Source organism: Curcuma longa, chromosome 11 (assembly GCF_044706935.1).
Source record: "Curcuma longa cultivar G26 ecotype Majalengka, Jawa Barat chromosome 11, ITB_CL_G26_1.1, whole genome shotgun sequence".
NCBI classification, from domain to species: domain Eukaryota; kingdom Viridiplantae; phylum Streptophyta; class Magnoliopsida; order Zingiberales; family Zingiberaceae; genus Curcuma; species Curcuma longa.
The window spans coordinates 3,835,788-3,854,350 of NC_133871.1; the positions used below are offsets into that span (position 1 = coordinate 3,835,788).

At 34.3% G+C, this 18,563-nt stretch overlaps 1 protein-coding gene across 2 annotated transcripts; it reads left to right on the forward strand.

Annotated features, from left to right (window-relative positions):
- The first annotated feature begins 56 nt into the window (after positions 1-56).
- LOC141838816 (phosphoinositide phosphatase SAC7-like) lies at positions 57-18,431 on the forward strand. Of its 2 annotated transcripts, XM_074726403.1 has the most exons (22): positions 261-296; positions 783-817; positions 1,120-1,275; positions 1,823-1,906; positions 5,184-5,311; positions 5,455-5,546; positions 6,799-6,856; positions 8,794-8,850; positions 8,924-8,957; positions 9,056-9,136; positions 9,335-9,441; positions 10,081-10,167; positions 10,250-10,327; positions 11,607-11,677; positions 11,840-11,938; positions 12,980-13,079; positions 14,269-14,377; positions 14,442-14,514; positions 16,001-16,094; positions 17,264-17,356; positions 17,781-17,847; positions 18,097-18,431. In XM_074726403.1, the coding sequence occupies exons 3-22, from the start codon at positions 1,122-1,124 to the stop codon at positions 18,225-18,227; spliced, it is 1,797 nt and encodes a 598-aa protein (XP_074582504.1). In that variant the 5' UTR covers positions 261-296; positions 783-817; positions 1,120-1,121; the 3' UTR covers positions 18,228-18,431. The 2 variants fall into 2 exon arrangements, with proteins under 2 accessions (XP_074582503.1, XP_074582504.1); XM_074726402.1 differs by lacking the exon at positions 783-817 and having other exon boundaries at positions 57-296.
- Positions 18,432-18,563: the final 132 nt, after the last annotated feature.

Sequence of the window (18,563 nt, forward strand, 5' to 3'; positions counted from 1 at the left end):
TAACATCGAAAAAGCTCTCGAATAAACGTGGCGATAACTACTGGGAAGAAGGGGAGGCCGGATACCGTTGTGGCGTTGTGCGCAGCGCATGCTCTCCATCGGCGCTCGCTGGCCGTGCCCACCGCGAAGCCCGCGACCGCAGATTGCTCCCTCCTCCGCCTTCCCCACCCCTATTTCTTGTCTCTCTTCCTCCTCGGCACTGCTCTCCCATTCACTCCTCCCCTGCCCTCTCCTCCTCCTCTCTCCCGCCCCTCGGCGCCTCCGCTTTATCATCCCCTCTTTTCGTCGCTTTGCAGGTAACGCGATACTCAGTACTCTTCCTTCTCCGCTTGATTAAGTTTTTGTTTACACTGTTATTGCGATCTTCTCTGAATTCTTCAATTTTGGTTTCGCGACGTCGTCGAGAATCTTGAGTTTGTCGGACAAGAAAAATCGACTACTTGATTTTTTAGGGTAAATTAATCTCTTCCCAATCCTTGAATTTGTAAATTTCCTCATTGTTTCCCATATTTTGATGGTTGATCCCTTATCTCTCACGTCGCACCCTCTGTCATAATGGCTGATTCTTCGATTTTGAATTCACGTCGTCGGATCTGAAAGAAAAAATAAAAATTTCTGGTACCTCCTTAGGTAAAATTGTCTATCCCACAAAACAATAGCATTCTCCATGGATTTTTCACCTCTAGTTTTTTTTTTTTACAGTGTTCTTTCTCCTTGCATTTTGATGTGTTCATTGTCCTAATCTTACTTCTTTTGAGATGTGTGAACTTTTTGTCCTTCAGATTCTTCTGACCTAACAAGCAACTATATCTGGAGGGTAAGTTTGAGACTTTGCTCGCAGTCATGTTTGCACTGTATCTATATAAATATTAGAATTGTAGTTTCCTCTGATTATTCTTCTCATTTTCAATTTGATATAGATACTTAAGTAATTGCAAACTATTATTTCTGTTTTGTTATTACTTTCTTCATTGGATGATTTTATTACAATTGGTATATGGGGTTGATACAAGCCTTCCTTTTTTTGGCCCATGCCATATTTTGCATCTTAATAAACTCATATGCATGTTATTTTTAGAGGTAGAAAATATTCAGTTTTTCTAATTCTTGAATGTACAGTGATGGATGACAATGATAAAGGTGATCATGGAAAGATGCTTTACACGCGGTTGAGGTTATGGCAATTCCCCGACAAGTATATCCTTGAGCCAATTGATGTCTCTTCTGATTCTTACTTGTCGATCAATCGCACTGATGGATCAAGCAGCTTAATAGGTCTGTTTCCCCTCATTTTTTTGTCGTTGTCCTTCTGACTTATGTTTATAATCAAGTATAGTTTCTTAAATAACAAATATATGGATTAAATACTTCCTATTTTTGGCTAATCTATTCTTTCTATTTTCTGTTTTTTTATTAGTTGAATTGATACAATTAAAGTTGTGGGTGGTAGATTATAGATTAAACAAAATTGTCCTTGACTTAATATGAAGGGACATAAATAACCTGACTGTCAGAGTTCAATGGTGTTTAAGATCCATGTATATATGCTTCCAAATAGTTGGGATAATAGAACGTTGAATCCGATTGCAAGCCTCATTAATTCAATCATGTTAATCAATTGTTGGCTAGGAATATCTCTTTGCAGTGGTAACTATTCTTCAGTTATCAAGTTGCTAGTTGAACATCATTACATTCACGAAGTAATTTCTTTACCTTGTTAATCAACTTGTTTAAAGAAATTTTGACTTGTAGTTTTACAAAATTACTACCTTGAAGCAATAAAGAAAATTTTTCACCTAATTTTATCTATTTTGATGTACAGCTCAACTTCCAAAGTGCAGCACAACACAGTCTCCAAGTGTTTGCACTATTTTTGGTGTGATTGGCATGCTTAAGCTTTTAGTAGGTATGTGTATGTTGTCCCTAATAATAATATATTGTTGTTAGGTGTTATTTGTGTTGTATTGTTGATCATTGAACCCATTTCAAAATAATGGTGAGATCTAGTTTTAGTGTTTACTTCAATTATGATTTGTGAAGAAATGTAATGATGATTTCGTTGACCAGTAATGTCACAGAGGTTTGAAAATGTATGATCACAGGCCTATCTACATAACATGGGTGAACTTATGACAGTGGAGCCTTTTATTTGGTTCTTGTTAAATGGGATTCTATTTGGTTCTTATTAAATGGGAAAGAAATATTGTATGCTAGTGATGAGAGACATCTACTACACAGTATATATTGGACTCAATATAAACTCTAAACCTAAAACATTCAATCTGAGACTAAATCCACAATACTTTATAATACCTTAATCACTCCGCATACTATATTTGCCCATCTTGTTATATAAACTATAAAGGTCTCATAAAAGTTGACTAAGATATGACAATGACGAAGTAAGAACACAATAGATGAGCTAAAAATCTAGGAGATATATCTTGAATCTGCTTCTCCTTACAGCGATGTTGACAACATTTGATAGTCAAATGAAGGAGTTGAAGGAAATCACTCAATGAGGTTTCCTAAGGGTCAGCTAAGAGGATAATAATGAGAGCATGAAAGAGAAGATGAACAAATAAGCACAAATGACAACGTGGTGGATAGATCATTGGAGAAGAATCTTGTGCTTGAGGAAGAAATTCAATGGAGAGGGATGGCAATCTCTTGGAATGCCCGAATAGGAAGACATAACATTGCTTTAACAAAGAAAATAAAGCAACAAACACTTCTCTTGTCATCTGGCTGGAGATGCTTGAACTCGGGCTTGGAGCTGATGAGTATGTTTTGAATTCAAATAGGCATTGGAAGTTGGGAGGTCCAATGATGAAAGGATTCAGATCTGGATCTAGATGGCATTGATATGGAGACATTGGAGAGGCAGTCAGGCAGCTCTAGAGAGTTCATCCGGAGGAGGCAAAATGTGAAGGAAACAAGAGCATAAGAGCAAAAGATGACAAATAAGAGAGGCATCAACAGTGCTTGAGGGAACAAAAGTTAGTGAGAATCGAGGGAGGTAAAGCTCTCTATTAGGAAGAAGAGGTAACCGTCGCAAGGTGCATAGGATGAGAAGAGGATAGTAGGCTGTGGTTGCCGTGAAGGAGAGGAAGAAGCACTTTCTTTTCTTTTCATTAGCATATCCATCCAAATTTGAGTACTAAAGAAATCAAAACAAAGGAACAATCAAGGGTGATGTTGGCTTTAGGTGGCATGGATACTGCAATGGAGGATGAGAAACCATTGTCGAATGCACAGGAGCTACATCCTTGCTACACCTACATCTGTCGCAGATTATTGTGGATGACAGTGCAGGTGTCAATTTGAAAGGTTGGCGTTGGAAGAAAACTGAGATGAGTAGATGCAAGAGGAGGATATTTGATTGTCTGAGACACAAATGCAAAGGAACACAGAGAGCAACGAGTGCAACCAATGAAGTGGCAAATATCAGGGAAGACAGTCAAATAGGGTCACAAGAGGATGATGCAAGGCTGGTGAGGCGTGGTCTGAATCGAAGGAGATCCAGGCAGAGGCGAAGACAACAGGGAGAAAATGGAGATGGTGAACTGGAAGAAAACATATCTGATGCTCTATAGGTGAGTTTTGGGAGCTGAAGAGTCGGTGCTGCAGAAGATCAATGATGACCTTATAGGACACAGACGACTCCATGGAGATGGCAAAGTGCAACGAATGTTGGCATATGTCGAAGAAGAATCAAGCATAAGGACAGATTGTAAGGCCAATGCAAGCATAATATTCTTTTCTGCCTTAATATCTACCTCCATATGTGATAGCTGTTGCTACCATATTCAGCATTATCACTGTTTCTAATGTGATCCTTTTTAGCATAGATCAATGGCAGGTTGTAAGACCAATATAACATAATATTCTTTGCTTCCATAATATCTACGTCCATATCTGATAGATGTTGCTATCATATTTCTAATGAGATCCTTTTTGGTAACTAGGGTTAGCATAGCTTGTAACTTGTAGAGAGGATGCAGAAGCTGGTAATTGTGTCAGATGAAGAACATTATTTTTGTTGCTGGACACAAGCAATATCATATGCGGAAGATTTATCCTGGCTTTATGACTTTTATAATTTATACGCAATTTGATGGAAGCGTGTGATCGAATTATCTGTTAGCCTTCAGCTGATACTTTATCAAGTTGCTTCAGCAACCTGATGTATTAACATGGAATAATCATGGGAATTCATCCATTTCTTCCCATGTTAATGATAGGAATCATTTTCTTTCCTTTAAGTCATGAAAGATGAGGCATTGGTCAAATCTCTGACTGAGTTGACATTCTATCCACTATCTGGTAGCTGATAGATGGTTTTTCTGTTGATTATATGGCTTGTAGGTTTTGTGTTGTTCCTCACTATATATATATATATATATATATTATGTTAAGTTACGCTCTATGCTCAAGTTGAACTCTGCTATTTTCACATAATGCTTTCTTTTTGATTTTTTTTTCATACTATTTATAGCCAAATTAAATGCATTATATTATTTTAACCATACCTTGTAGCTTTTGAGAACAAGACAATAAGTGAGAATAATTAAGATGGTCAAAGAGAAGATTTCTATTAGTAACAATTTTAGATGTCCAATATCTATTATTCAACAATATGATATATATATATATATATGAAAATATCATTAATAGAATAAATAAAAAGTCAGTGCTTGAGATAGAGAAAAGGTTCTAGAATCTTGTGTGATCATCTGAGCCTCATGTAAAAAGAAATATTTTGGAGTATGACCATCTATTTTGACAGTTTGGAAAGAACATATACAAGAAATTAGTTAGCAAAGATGTTAATGTTAACATCGATTAGTGGAGTTATTAGAGAAAAAAAATACTATTCAAGAGCATTAGGTGTAACTTGATGGTAAAATTGGAGACAATGCATTGTAATTGGTATGCATATATTTGAAGATGACCAATTGATTCTATATTTTGACTTGACTTGATTAGAGATGAAAGCTTCATTTAACGTAATTCAAATATTTTTTTTAAAAAAAATATGAACAATTGATATAGTCACATTAAGTTTAGTGGAGGACAAAGAACCATCTAGTTAAATGCTACTTCAGACTTATCTCTTCTTGTTGTGCTTTCTAGCTTCTACTAGTATGATATTCTTACTAACTAATATACTCGTGCTGTAGGATCGTATTTGTTGGTTGTAACAGAGCGTGAATGTGTTGGATCTTACCTAGGGCATGCAATTTACAAGGTCTCAGGCATGCAGATTCTTCCGTGCAATAATTCTCTGAAAAATTCCTCGTCTGAACAGGTTGGAAGGGTTTTGTTTAAATTTAGGTTCACTGGCATCGTTTATTCAGTTATTATAACTTATGTGGTTAAAATATATGTTTTTGGTTCATTGGTAATATCTATCCATAAATAATAACTTGTGGTTAAATTATATGTTGACAGAAAAAGATGGAATCTGAGTTTTCTGTTCTTCTAGAGGCTGCACAAAGTACGCCAGGCCTGTACTTCTCCTATGACGTTAATTTAACTCTATGGTAAGTATGTTTCTTTCTGATTTTATCTTTTCCAGAGTTCTTCATGAGCTAGATATATAAAAATAAAACTGAAGCCATTTTCTTTCATGCGAATATCCTATAAGTTTGTACTTATTCTACTAAAGATGTGTTCTTAGCCACATTTACTTTTCACCTGATGAACTAATTTCTTGATTTAATGTGTGTACTGTTGGAATCTTTGTGAGATGTGTGTAACATGTAAAATTTAACCTGTAGTATCAATAGTCTGTGATGCCAGGTTCATTAATTTTTGTCTAAGCAGGTAGAAAGTTTTCTTGATTTGATTCTTCAGATTCTTTCTCTTTTTGTCATATGTGTTGAAATATTTTGGCAGTTGAATATACTAAGTCTACTGATCAATGATTTGATGCCAAGTATGTGCTCTTTTGTTCTGGTGGTAATTATAGCAAGAGACTGAGGAGTTTAAAATAAGTCAGCCTCCTATATTTTCTTTAATTCCTTCTACTTACGATGCCATAAAGAAATAATGACTATTACCACCAGGCACTGCTTTCTCTTGGAAATGGTCTCATAATGCATCAGTCAATTTCTAATATGGAATTTCCTTAACCATACCTGCAGGGAGGTAATCTTATGCTAGTCTCCTAGGTTTCCAAGAAGACCATTGGTGCAACTCTCACTTTTTTTGTCTCAGCCCTAATTTGCTGACAGTTCAACTAGTTGGCCATTATGCATATAACTAACATGGCAATTTTCTTCCACAAGGTCAAAGTCAGAAATGGTTGTATGACTTGTATGTAATTTTGAATCAGCTTTAGTTAGTAACCTCTTATCATATTCCTCTTTCATGTGGACTTAATGCTTGAACCCAACAAACCCCTCAAGAAGCACCTGTACTTTCTAAAATAGATTAATTTTGTTATAAAGCTTTAAGAGTTGATTGAACGTGTTAAATGCTATTCTAATTGGATGAACACCACAGATTTAATATTCTCTCAACTTCAACTTGACGGTCAGTTTTCTCCTGTCTAGGCCAGTCTTGCTTTATATTACTTCATAAAGATCACTAACAACTTAACATTCTCCACAACAAAAACCTGATTTATGCTATGGCCTATTTTGAACAATGCCTCTTACCCTGCATCTTATATTTAATCTGGCGAATATATTCTGTATGCTAATTTCTACTTTTTTGGACATTTGTGCCTTAAACTACAAATGTCTTTGTTCTGCTATTTTCTAATGGCCATAATGATTATTTGTTTTGCAGCTTGCAGAAGTTACATGAGTTAGGAAATGACTCGAAGATGGTACCTCTTTGGAGACAGGTACAAATTTTTTACTCCTGACATGTAAGAGAAATTTGTTGGTTTGGGTTTGCATAGTTTTCATTCAAAATTTTCTTGTATTGACAGTAATTTGGAAGGGTTTGATTAAGACAATGTTTCATTGTTGGAAGTCTGATATTTATTGAGGGTCTTTTGATGCTTTTATGTTGTATTTATGTTCCTAGAACAACCATTAAATTAGATTTCTTTTTCCTCATGTATGTGCCTTATCATCGAGAAATGATCTCAACTATTGCATCTTTGACAGGCAATTTAGACTATCTACACTCTACCTCATACAATGTCTTAACTCTCACAACAAAATGTTCCATTAAAGACACTTCGCTAGCACTTCACTTATGCTATATTAAATTTCAAACATTCCATCTCAGTTTAGCACCAAAATCCTGTTTTTAAGAGAAGAAACTCACAAAAATTTGAGATTTTGACATGAAACCTAAAATAATCTAAGTTAGAGTTTCAAGATAGGTCTATCCTCTCTTAAATTTTGAACACCTATTTCTTGCTTTGAGTTGTATGTAGGATGACATAGACAAGCAAGACAAGTTTGTAAGTCTCATTCAAAATCAAGGTGGTGGTCCTGATAGAACAAGATGTGTTGGCATCATGCTGGCCTTTTTAGTGTGCGCGTACTTGGTTTTGCCTAGTCATTCTTTAAAGCTTCAAGCTCGTTCTGTCATTCATTGATTTACTAGAATTAGATCTTGCTGCTTGTATAGAATCAACCTCATAGTGTCAACTTAATATTGCGCCTGCCACCTCAAAAACGCATGCGTGCTTGCGCCTGAAAAAAGAAGTGTTGTCATTGAGGATGAAAGAGGTAATGTTGCTAGGTAGAAGAAAAAGCAATGCCTAGTTCAAAGACATTTTCCAGCGTCTTTTGGTTTAATTGGTGTTGTTGACAAGAAGAAGAGGGCTTTTGAGATGAAGAGAAATACTTAGGTTGAGGCATAGCTAACAAGGTCTCTTATTCATTTTCAACATCCTTATTTATAGATTGTTCTCCTCCATATCCCTCACAAATTTAGGCCTAGATCTCAATTCAGTGAGAAGTTGGTAATAAAGAAAAAAAAATCCTACCTGCTTTTTAGGTTTAGGTGAATAGTTCCTTTTGACCATATCTTTGATTTTCCAAAATTTGTCTTCCATATACTTGATATCTTTCTTCGATCCAACTCAACTTATCTACATCAGACTCGACTAAGTTTGACGACTATGGTTCTTGTGTCGTGCAATTGTGGAATTTGTTTCAGCCATGCCAATCTTCATGGTATTCTAAAGCATGAGAGAAAAAATTTTTAGCAAAAAGGTGAGTTTGGGTTGGCAAGGGACCATCATTGGCCTAAACAATCAAGCAATTGATTTGTTCAATTAGTCATTTTGAACTTCTATTAGGCCCAATAGTAGCTTTGCTGTCACATTGCCAATGTTGTTCCATGTCAATCCCCATTTGAAATGGTATGTTTTGGAACCATGTAGTGCTGACACTTGGCACGCTTTATCACACAAAACATGTTGTGATAAATTTAGATGTGCTTTACTCTTTCACTACTCTTTCACTTAGTTTTTTTTTATTTTAAAAATAAGGTTATAGCAATTAAATAGTCAATTGAATTGATTTTTTATTGTTCTATATCATACCTGTACTCTACCAAACTTGTTCACGAAAACCCTCCTATTGGGATAAGACTTGGTTGTTGTTATATATCGCACCCGTACTCAACAAGTTGACATGTGTTATAGTAGCCTATATCAATTTAGATAGTTGGGGACTCGTATGATCTTTCACTTAACCATTTTATTTTATAAAAATAAGGATATAATTGATTGTTTTACATAGATACACTATGAAATTTGAATTGTCTTATGACAATTTTCTACCTGTCTTTATCACTTTAATCAAAGCTATCTTGCAGGCAGAACCTAGATTTCTTTGGAATAGCTATATGTTGGAAGCACTTATTGATAACAAAGTGAGATGTGATTCTCTCAATGAATTAGCATGAGATTATCATAATATGTTAATATGTTGCATTCTTTATGCAGTTGGATTCGTATATGCTACCAATCATCCAAGGAAGTATCCTGATATTGTCTTTTGCTTTCTTGTTTTTAGTCTCATTTTGCAAGTTTCGAGTAAGTTATTGAGTCATTGCAATAGCCTTAACCATACATCAGGTTTCCAAAGTTTTCAAGCAGCCATTGGTTCACAAATCATTGATGTTACCTTAATTGCACGTCGATGCACAAGGAGAGCAGGTTTTTGTTCATTAGAAAAACTCACTGTTATTTGCTTCAGTTTTGGATTATTTATTTGAATTATAACACTGTGACCAATGGTCCAAATGGAAGGAAATCGAAGTTCAAATCATAACATGATGTGTCTCACTCATTTCAATTTTAGTTTCTTCTTTTGTAAGAAATTGCTGTGCTATTGTATCTGTTTTTTGCTTTAAGGTACTCGGATGTGGAGAAGAGGAGCTGATTCAGAAGGCTATGTTGCAAATTTTGTTGAATCAGAACAGATTTTGCAAACTAATGGATTTACAGCATCCTTTGTCCAAGTACTACTTCTTTTCCTTTTTGTTATAATGTTAAATTGAATCAAATTACCCCACATCTAGCAAAACTTGTTTGCTACGTTTGTTTGTGTGGTTGCAGCTTGGTGTTGGGTACAGAAAAGTCTAGAAATTGTCTTATGCTTTCATTGGATGCACTTATTTACATAATACATTAAGATACTTCTGAGCATCATCAGGAATTTAGATTGCTCAATAGTATCCTTGATTGCTTTTCTGGATAGATGTGTTTCTTTGTTGAACTACTTGGCTATACCAAATATTATTGTTTATATTAAACTGTGTATTCTAAACGTTGCATAGAAGCAAGCAGGCAGTCCATTTGATTAGACATGCAATTGCTAAATAGAGATGAATTTCTCTTTCTGATATTTGATAGAATAATTAAGCATTAACAATATGTAGGTTAAGTATCTACCAAAATAGTTGGCTTTCTGCCTGTTTAATCCGTAATACAGTATTCTTTGTTTAAGCAAATTGATTTTAGCATCTGGTTACTCCATATCCTTATTTCTCATCGGTGTCTATTTTATGGGTGGTTGAAACATTTAAGAAAAGTGATATATTAAGGGTAGTTTATAGAAAGTCTTTTTGAAAGAGGATTTATCAAATTAATGCTTGCAGATTCGTGGATCGATGCCATTTCTATGGGAGCAGATTGTTGACCTGACATATAAACCTAAATTTGATATTGTTAGGCCTGATGAGGCGGTAATAATTCATCTATACTCTCTCCTCTCTAAAATAGGCTCCTTGTAGTTTCTCTCATTATCCTCTTCTTTATACTTGACAGTCTCGAGTGGCTGAAAGACACTTCTTAGATTTAAATAAAAAATATGGTTCAGTTGTAGCTGTTGACCTTGTCAATCAGGTAATCATTACTGCAGCATCCTTCATGCTTATCTTATTGCTAACTATTCAGAAATTTGTACATTATGTTTATGCAAAGTATTTGCTTTTGTTGTTAAATATGACACTTTGGCTTCCACATTGATGCAATGAATATTTTATTAACTTTTCAGTTCTTAATAGCATTGCTTAGAGGAATTTAATCTATATTGGACCGACTGTTCTGTACCGACTGATATGTACCATACTCACTACATTAGACCTTACCTGTTTGATGACAATATTGGGATCTTGGAGTGGTAGTATTATGACCAGCCTCCTTGTTCACGTGTTTGCTTCAGATATGGGCTTGAACTGTCTTGCAGGGTTGGTAGGCACATATTTTGTTCCCATATATCTGTAGATATTCTTTCTATTAGATTAGTTTAGTCAACTGTGAATAATATAGTGAAAAATGAGAGATCCAAACCTAATTATTTTAGCGAATCAACTTAAATAGATTTTAGCTAAGGTGAAAAAAAAAGGAAAGTAACCTAGCTTGATTATGTCTCTGCCTCCATCTTGTGGCTTTAGTGAGTCTGCATGAGATTATATATGAGATTGATCCAAGTCTCAAATTTTATGCTAATGTTTGCAAGGGAACTCGGGTTTTTTGAATCTCAAGCATATGTATGGGCAATGAACTTTCTTAATATGAGAAATAATGCAGTCCAAATTAATTGAAAGAAGGATTTGATTTACCCTGATTATTATGAAAGTTCAATGCTCAAAAATAGAATTAATATATCATGGAAACATCTTAACTTGCACAGTTAGCTTACAAAGCAAGATGATCAAGTATGGAAGTAAAAGAGAAATATTGGAGAAGTTACATAGATACCACAGCCAAAAGTGCCATGCTAGTAAGTGTACGATATGCCAAATACAAGACTTGATTCCTTTGAGTGGCATTGGCATGAACCTGCAATGCAAACTCAGAAAGAATCGGATTGTTCAGGAATGGAGATGCTATGATGAGTAATGAGCACATTCATAGTTTCGTTAATGTTAAATGTCAAGATTAATTTTGCATCTTTACTTCCTCCTATCTCGACTTAAGAGCTAGTCTATCAAGAAATCGTATTACAAATGCTATTTTCTTACCTGACTAAACTCCTCTTGTCTGTGGTGAATTTATTGGATGTTGTTGCTTTTATTATGTTACGTGTTACAATGCTAACTTATCTTTCTGCATATACAATAGACAATTTTAAACTGTAAAGATTTTATTCACGCTTTCTTATTTTTGGCACAATCATCAGCATGGAAGTGAGGGACGTCTGAGTGAAAGATTTGCAAATGCCATGCAGACAATTCAAAATGATGAGATTAGGTAATGTAGCATCAGAATAATAGCATCGTGCAGACAATAGTATTACATGTACACATCCCTTTTTGATATCAATATATACACATTTACCCCTGTTAAAAAAAAGCATCATGATAATAAAATTGATTTTTCTTATTTCTTTAGTTTATCTATTGTCTTCTCTAGGTATATACATTTTGACTTCCACCAGATCTGTGGCCATATACATTTTGAGCGCCTGTCGATCCTTTATAGCCAAATAGAGGATTTCCTGAATAAGCATGGGTATGTTGTTTGCTAAGTGTCTTTCTTTTTGATTCAGCACCAACTTGCTCAATGTTCATTTATGCAAACAACTTTTGACTTGCTAATCTTTTATAGGAATTGGGTTCCTTTGTAAACTTACAATATATTAAATATCACGAAGAGGAACAGCTAGTGATTAGAAAGGAGGCCAAATGAGTTTTTCTTTGGTGGACTATAATGTTGTAGAAAAATTAGGTAGTTTTAAATTCGGAAGATCTTGAATTTTATGAGTATTAAGAGACGCAATATATTATTTTGGTCAAGTCATAACAAACTAGGTTATGTTAATTATGTTTTAGGAAATTAAGTTAGTTTAAGGATAGGTTTATTTACCTAGTTTGCAACAATATCGTATTTTTCATTCCCAAGTTTGGCCACGGTTGGGCCTCTAAAAGAAGCCCCAACCCTTCATGTTAGCTCACTTTTCACCTTAATAAAATTTACAAATTATTTTTCTTAGTTTGTTTGTCCTGGTGTTGCATGACCTATGTAGCAGTACATGAGAATTGCATACCAATGGGAATTGGATTATCTAGTTAGAGGTAAAGTGTTTATTTACAAAATGGTACGATAGAAAGAAGTTCCATTTATAGTAGGCTCATGGCTTGAAGAAAACTCAAAGAGTCACAAAGTTTCTGAGTGGAGCACTTGCCTGTTACCTGAAATATCAGATTTCTCATCTGGTATTTACTGGCAATCAGTAGATTCTTGGTTCTGCATTGATAATAAGTCATGTCAAATGGCTGAAATATGGGTTTCTATATTTAATATAGTTCACGTGGTATCAAAGGGTAACTGATGATTCTTTGCCATTGGGTGGTCAACACAGTTAAGCTATTGGAGGTGTAGTTATCCAGGATTAGAAATAAACTATGCATTCATCTGATTATTTAGGCAGATGAAGAAAGGGTGGATGACTCTATGATCATACAAGTTTCTTTTAATATTTCATTATCTGTGTGCCTCTAATGGAAACTGGCTTATTGATGGTAACCAATGAATACTATGGTGATCTTTTAGGTACTTCCTATCAAATGACAAAGGTGAGAAAGTTACGAGTCAGACAGGAATTGTGAGAACTAATTGTATTGACTGCTTAGATCGAACAAATGTTACACAGGTGAATGTTAATATTTGGTGTTCATTTTAGTTATGCAACAGATGTTATTTTTATTTGATTTCTTGGCTCATGCAATCTAAACCTATCAAAGGCAGATTTAAGCCTATGAAAAGAAGCAAAACAATTGTTGTCAGCTATTCTACTCATTTGCTCCTTTTGAATTATTTTGTTTATTGTTAGATGGAGGTTGTTGTTGTAATGACTCATTCTGATCACCAGAAATAATTATTTTCCTTTATAGTTAAGCTGAACATTCTTTTTTACTTTGTTTACTTTGATAACATTTGTGAAGTTAAATGAAAATTTAATTTGAACCTTTAAGCAGTTGGGAATTAGAGTGTGAAATTTCAAGAAGATAAATAGCATCCATACAAATGTAATGCCTAAGTAGCTAAACTATGTAATTCACCTTATGTTTCAACCTAGAAGTTTTGTGCATCATAGTTAATGTTAGCATGTACTACAACTTGAACAAATCAATGCAAATATATCAATGTTCTGAAATCTCAGTTTCTCAATGCTCTCATTACTCCAGTTTGCATGTACTCTTGAAATTTCTGTAACGTTCACCTCAAATGCTCGACAGAAAGTACAATAAAATTTCTTAACCAAATCTATATCTGATTTCGTCGACTATGCATTCATTTTTTTTTCTATTTACCTGTCAGATATACATCTTTCCTCTATTATTATGTTTCCTTGATGTAGTATATATTCAGATTGATGGGCAATTTGAACATTACCTAGTTACCTTTGACTTGCTATGCATGCTTTTTTTAGGTCCTAAGACAACCAAGTCCTATAAGAAACGACCTTTTTTTTTACTGTTTTCCTTGTTTTACCAGCCAATTTATGTGAAGGCTTCGAGCTTGAAGATGTTAGATTAAGTGATTTAATTCATCATATTTTTTAAAAGGAGATATTCCAAAACTGATATCCCATATAAAATGTAACACTTTTATTTATTTTGCATTGTATTATCTCTTCAGTGTTGGAGTCTTCATTATTTATTCGTTTTGGAGGTAAGGTCTTTTTCTGTGAAATGTTTTGGTTCATGTTAATTTCCAAGTAGGAACTTCATAAAAGATCCATTGAATTTATCTTTTGTACTTGTGTCTTCTGACATGCTCAAGTTTCTATGTTCTAGAAAGTGTTATTCATTACTAGATATTCTATCTTGTAATAACAGAACATGATTGCGAGAAAGATGTTGGAAAGTCAACTCAAGCGAATTGGTCTTTTTGGTCCTGATGAGACAATCACTGCCCATCCATTTTTCGACGCTAACTATAAAATTTGTGAGTTTCTGTAAAGCTTGTGTGTTTTTTGTACAATATCTAATATTGTAATTACTACTTTCAGTATGGGCTAACCATGGAGATGCAATTAGTATACAGTATTCTGGAACTCCTGCATTGAAAGGAGATTTTGTTAGGTATGCTCTGAATAGTTAATCTTTTGAGGTGTTTAAGTTCCAAGGTTGTATTTCTTATTGTGCTATTTTTTTTAGTTCAATGATTAAGTATGGCAATACAACTCGATAGGAACCTTAAAGCTCATAACTGTCTGGTATTTAATTTTGGAGATTGATTACTAAAATGTGGATTATTGCTAGGTATACTAGGTATTTACATTTTTTTTTCTTTTATAACATGCTTATTTTGGCACATACTCAACTACATTACTGTTGAACAAGTACATCATACCCAGATCTTAGTGAAATATATATGCCAATCTGCACGTTAGTGTGTACTAGATATATAACTTTTCTTAAATTGAATATTGGCAAGGATTGAAAGTTGGACTCCTCCAAATCAAGATCATCTGTATTGTTAAGAAATAAAGCTAGAAGAGAGTATGCCATCTCAGATATGTGGTACATCTACTTTTTCCTTCTTGGTAAGCATATCAAGATTATCCTTGAATATGCTGTCACAGGAGAGTTGTTACGTGCCATTGCCATTGATACAGGTTATGACACTAAATTTGTTGCGATTAAAGAATCTGGAAACAATTCGAGTATATAGACATGTTGGTACATAAACCTTGATCAGGATGTAACCAACACCATTAGTTCTCTATCAATGGAAAAGTAACCCGCTTACTTGGCAGTACAACTATAATCTGTCATATAGTGCATCAAAATTGATCATCATGGTTTGTCCCCACTATTTGGAATCAGCTATATGGATTTCAGTCCTCCATTTATCTCTATGCAAAATATGCCACTAGAGATCAAATGCAAAGCCATGCCACTAGTCCATCATTACTTGGACTTGAGGTACAAGTATAAGACACAAATGGGGATCCAAGTTTCATAACATGGTGGTTGCTAAAATTTTTTAGATGTGAAGTGGGGTTGTCAAATGTCAACTCAAAGTGTTGGCGTTGAAGTATGGGTGTTTGACGTGGTTACATAAGGGATAAATGAAGAATTCAAGTAATAGAGAGGAGCAATATGTAAGGCATACTGTTTATGCTTGGTACACCAATGGTCCACCTGGAATTTGATGGTTCTTGTGCTGGGCCCTTGTCAAATTGATATTTACTGCCTGTACCATGTAGTTTGTTGAAATATTTTAAACCTTGAGATGATTTGTATTGAAGATTCTTTCTTACTATGTTTCTTTGGTTTACAGACTATCTTTTTTTTCTGTTGTTTCTTGATGTACATATTTGTTGGAATTTGTTCCTCAGAGTTGGATGATCATTATTAGGTTCTCTACCTACTTGATAGTTAGCATTTGAAGAATAATGTTTTTTTTTCTTCTGTAGTCTTCAGGATGTTCTATTATCATGTTTTGTATTGATATCCTTAAACTTTTTCATTGAATTTACTGTGGCATAGTTTTGTCAGATGTCATATGCACATTGCTATATTCATGTCTAGTATATTGTTTAGTCTTATTTGATTTTTTCAGGTATGGGAAACGGACAGCTCAAGGAATTGCAAAGGATGGATGGAATGCTCTTGCTCGTTATTATTTGAACAACTTTGCTGATGGGACAAAGCAGGTATAGACTGGTGATTATAATATATCTATAATCTGTGGGATGGCTAAATTTTCAATTTAAACATTCTTGTTGAGCAACCTTAGTCAAAATCCTTTAGTTCCTCTAATATTTTGGCATATACATGTTCATAATTCATATATCTGAGAATCAAAACATACAATTATACTTTCTTTTTATAGTTTAGATTGTCATTGCTCTTTGCCTTGTCATAGAAAAGCACACTGAAAAACATTAGTTGAAAAGGATCTCTAAGAAGGAAGGTGATGAGAGGCAGACATGCATGCGATAGCTTGCTGAGGCATGAGATTCTAATAGAAAATGTATGAGGGATATTCAATGTCGACTTTTAGACAGATCACTAGTTTGCAAACTCCCTGAGTAAAATAGCCCCAATGGTTGTGCTGGGTGTTATTACAAGTGGTAGACGCTCCACAAACACCAAGGTATAATGTTGTTTTGGTGTAGCAAGTTATTGAATACAATAAAAAGAATTACAAATATAGATCTGAATATATAATAACTGAAACAGTGAAACCACCAATCCATATCATTGCTTTCACATGTGTAAGTTAATTGCAAGTCACCTAGGCATTAGGATTTGATCATATTGACAATTGATAGTATTGAAGCTCATGGACAAACTAAATGCGCTTTGATCTCATAGTATCTTCATAGCAAAAGACAGTTTTAGAATACAGAGCTTGATTGATGCGCCACCCAAATTCCTTAATCCACCATGATTTTATATTCTCCCTTGACTTCTCCGATATGATGGAAACCAATTTTATGCATGTGAATTACTTTTGGTCCATTGCCAAAGTCCACAGGCTCGTTACAAAAAAGCAGCGCTGTATATAAGCATATGCCACTTGATACCTAATCCCTTGTTTTTCTAAAACCATATTTTATCCATGTTTCATAAACTTGATTATTTATATGCTAAATCTGAACTAGATATTCTTTGTTACTGACCAGGAGTTATTCCTTCTTTTATGTTATCTTCTTGTGTTTTGTGGCGATGGAATGGTAAACATCAATAATGCTTTTTATTTTTATTCTGTTTAATGTTATATATGGTGGTAGTTGTACTATTGTTAATCTTATCCATTATTACTTGTTTATTTGGCTTCATTTATGACTAATACTTTTTTTCTGGTTCTTTATACAAGGATGCAATGGATTTGTTCCAAGGACACTACATTGTGTCTGTGAGTCGAGATTTGAATTCTTCAACCAAAGCTGGAGCACTGGAGACATATATGGTAGGTTTGGCTCGTTAAATTTTTCTTGCATATTTTCTCAAAGTGAGGAAATCAACTTGTTCTTGCAAAAGGTGCATGAATCCTGTTGCCTATCGCTGACGAATCTTTTCCAATGCTAAAAGTTTGAATTCATGTACTCTGAAAATGTAGCTTATCTGAAAATTTTAAGATTTAAAGATAACTACCATAATGAAAGCATATAAAATGTTCCTAGTATTAATTAATGATATATAGAGGAAGTGGAGGGGAAACAAAATGAAATAGAAATAATGTAGATATGACCTTTTTCTTAGAAAAAAAGTAGCAAAATCCTCCAATAATTGCAATTTGAAATATTCAGTCAGAGATCTTAGTTAATTGGAGCTTGTGTGCTATTTTCCCCATAATTTGCAACCTAATTTCTTGATAAATGTTTTCATTGTAGTCCTTTCGATTGGCGTTGGCAGTAGTCTTGTGTGGGCTTATGTTCGCATTCATGTCTCTTCGACGAGGTAAGATTTGCAATTTTGGTTTCTGAAACTTTTGTGATAGTTCTTATAACTTGCTTGATGGAACTCAAACCTTTCTTTCTTTTTTACTCTCAAGTATCAAGATAATTTATTGGAACAAAAGTTAGATTGCCTCTAGATCAAAATACTTTGTATTCCTGAATAGTAAAGCTGCATCATTTTTGTCATGCTTGAATATAATAAAAAAATCTCTGAGATTTACAACTGTCTTGATATTTTTTATTTTGTCAGCTCAAACTGATCTTCGACATCTATTTCTATCATTTATTTGGACTGGATTGAGTCTGGGAATCACAGCATACGTTCGAGCTAACGGTCGGACATTCACCAACAGGCCTCGATTTTACAAATCAAAGCATTGAAGAGGATCTCACGTTCATTCAATTCATCCACATAGCCACAGATATTTCTATCTTCAATCGCATAGTTCTCTTTTATTTTTTTATTTGAGTTTGAATTTCTTTTGGTGTATTTTTCATCACAAAAACATCCTTGTGAATTTTTTTAATCTGTAAGACTTGATCTTTTTGATGGATTTTGGATAATAATAAATTTGATTTGAATAATCATTAATGACTCTATGGATGCAAGTCTGAGTTATCTTTAAGAATCAGTTGAAACCATTCTTTTTGTCTTGCTCATTCCAGCCTTGGGTTCCAGCTAAAAAGGGAGACATGAATCTTCATCCACTAAATAAG

Excerpts from the sequence above, each read along its gene's own strand:
- LOC141838816 (XM_074726402.1), top strand. The coding sequence starts at position 89 with ATGCTCTCCATCGGCGCTCGCTGGCCGTGCCCACCGCGAAGCCCGCGA. Across the intron at positions 8,958-9,055 it reads GCTACCAATCATCCAAGGAA|GTTTCCAAAGTTTTCAAGCA; the intron begins GTATCCTGATAT and ends ACCATACATCAG. Across the intron at positions 13,080-14,268 it reads ATCGAACAAATGTTACACAG|AACATGATTGCGAGAAAGAT; the intron begins GTGAATGTTAAT and ends TTGTAATAACAG.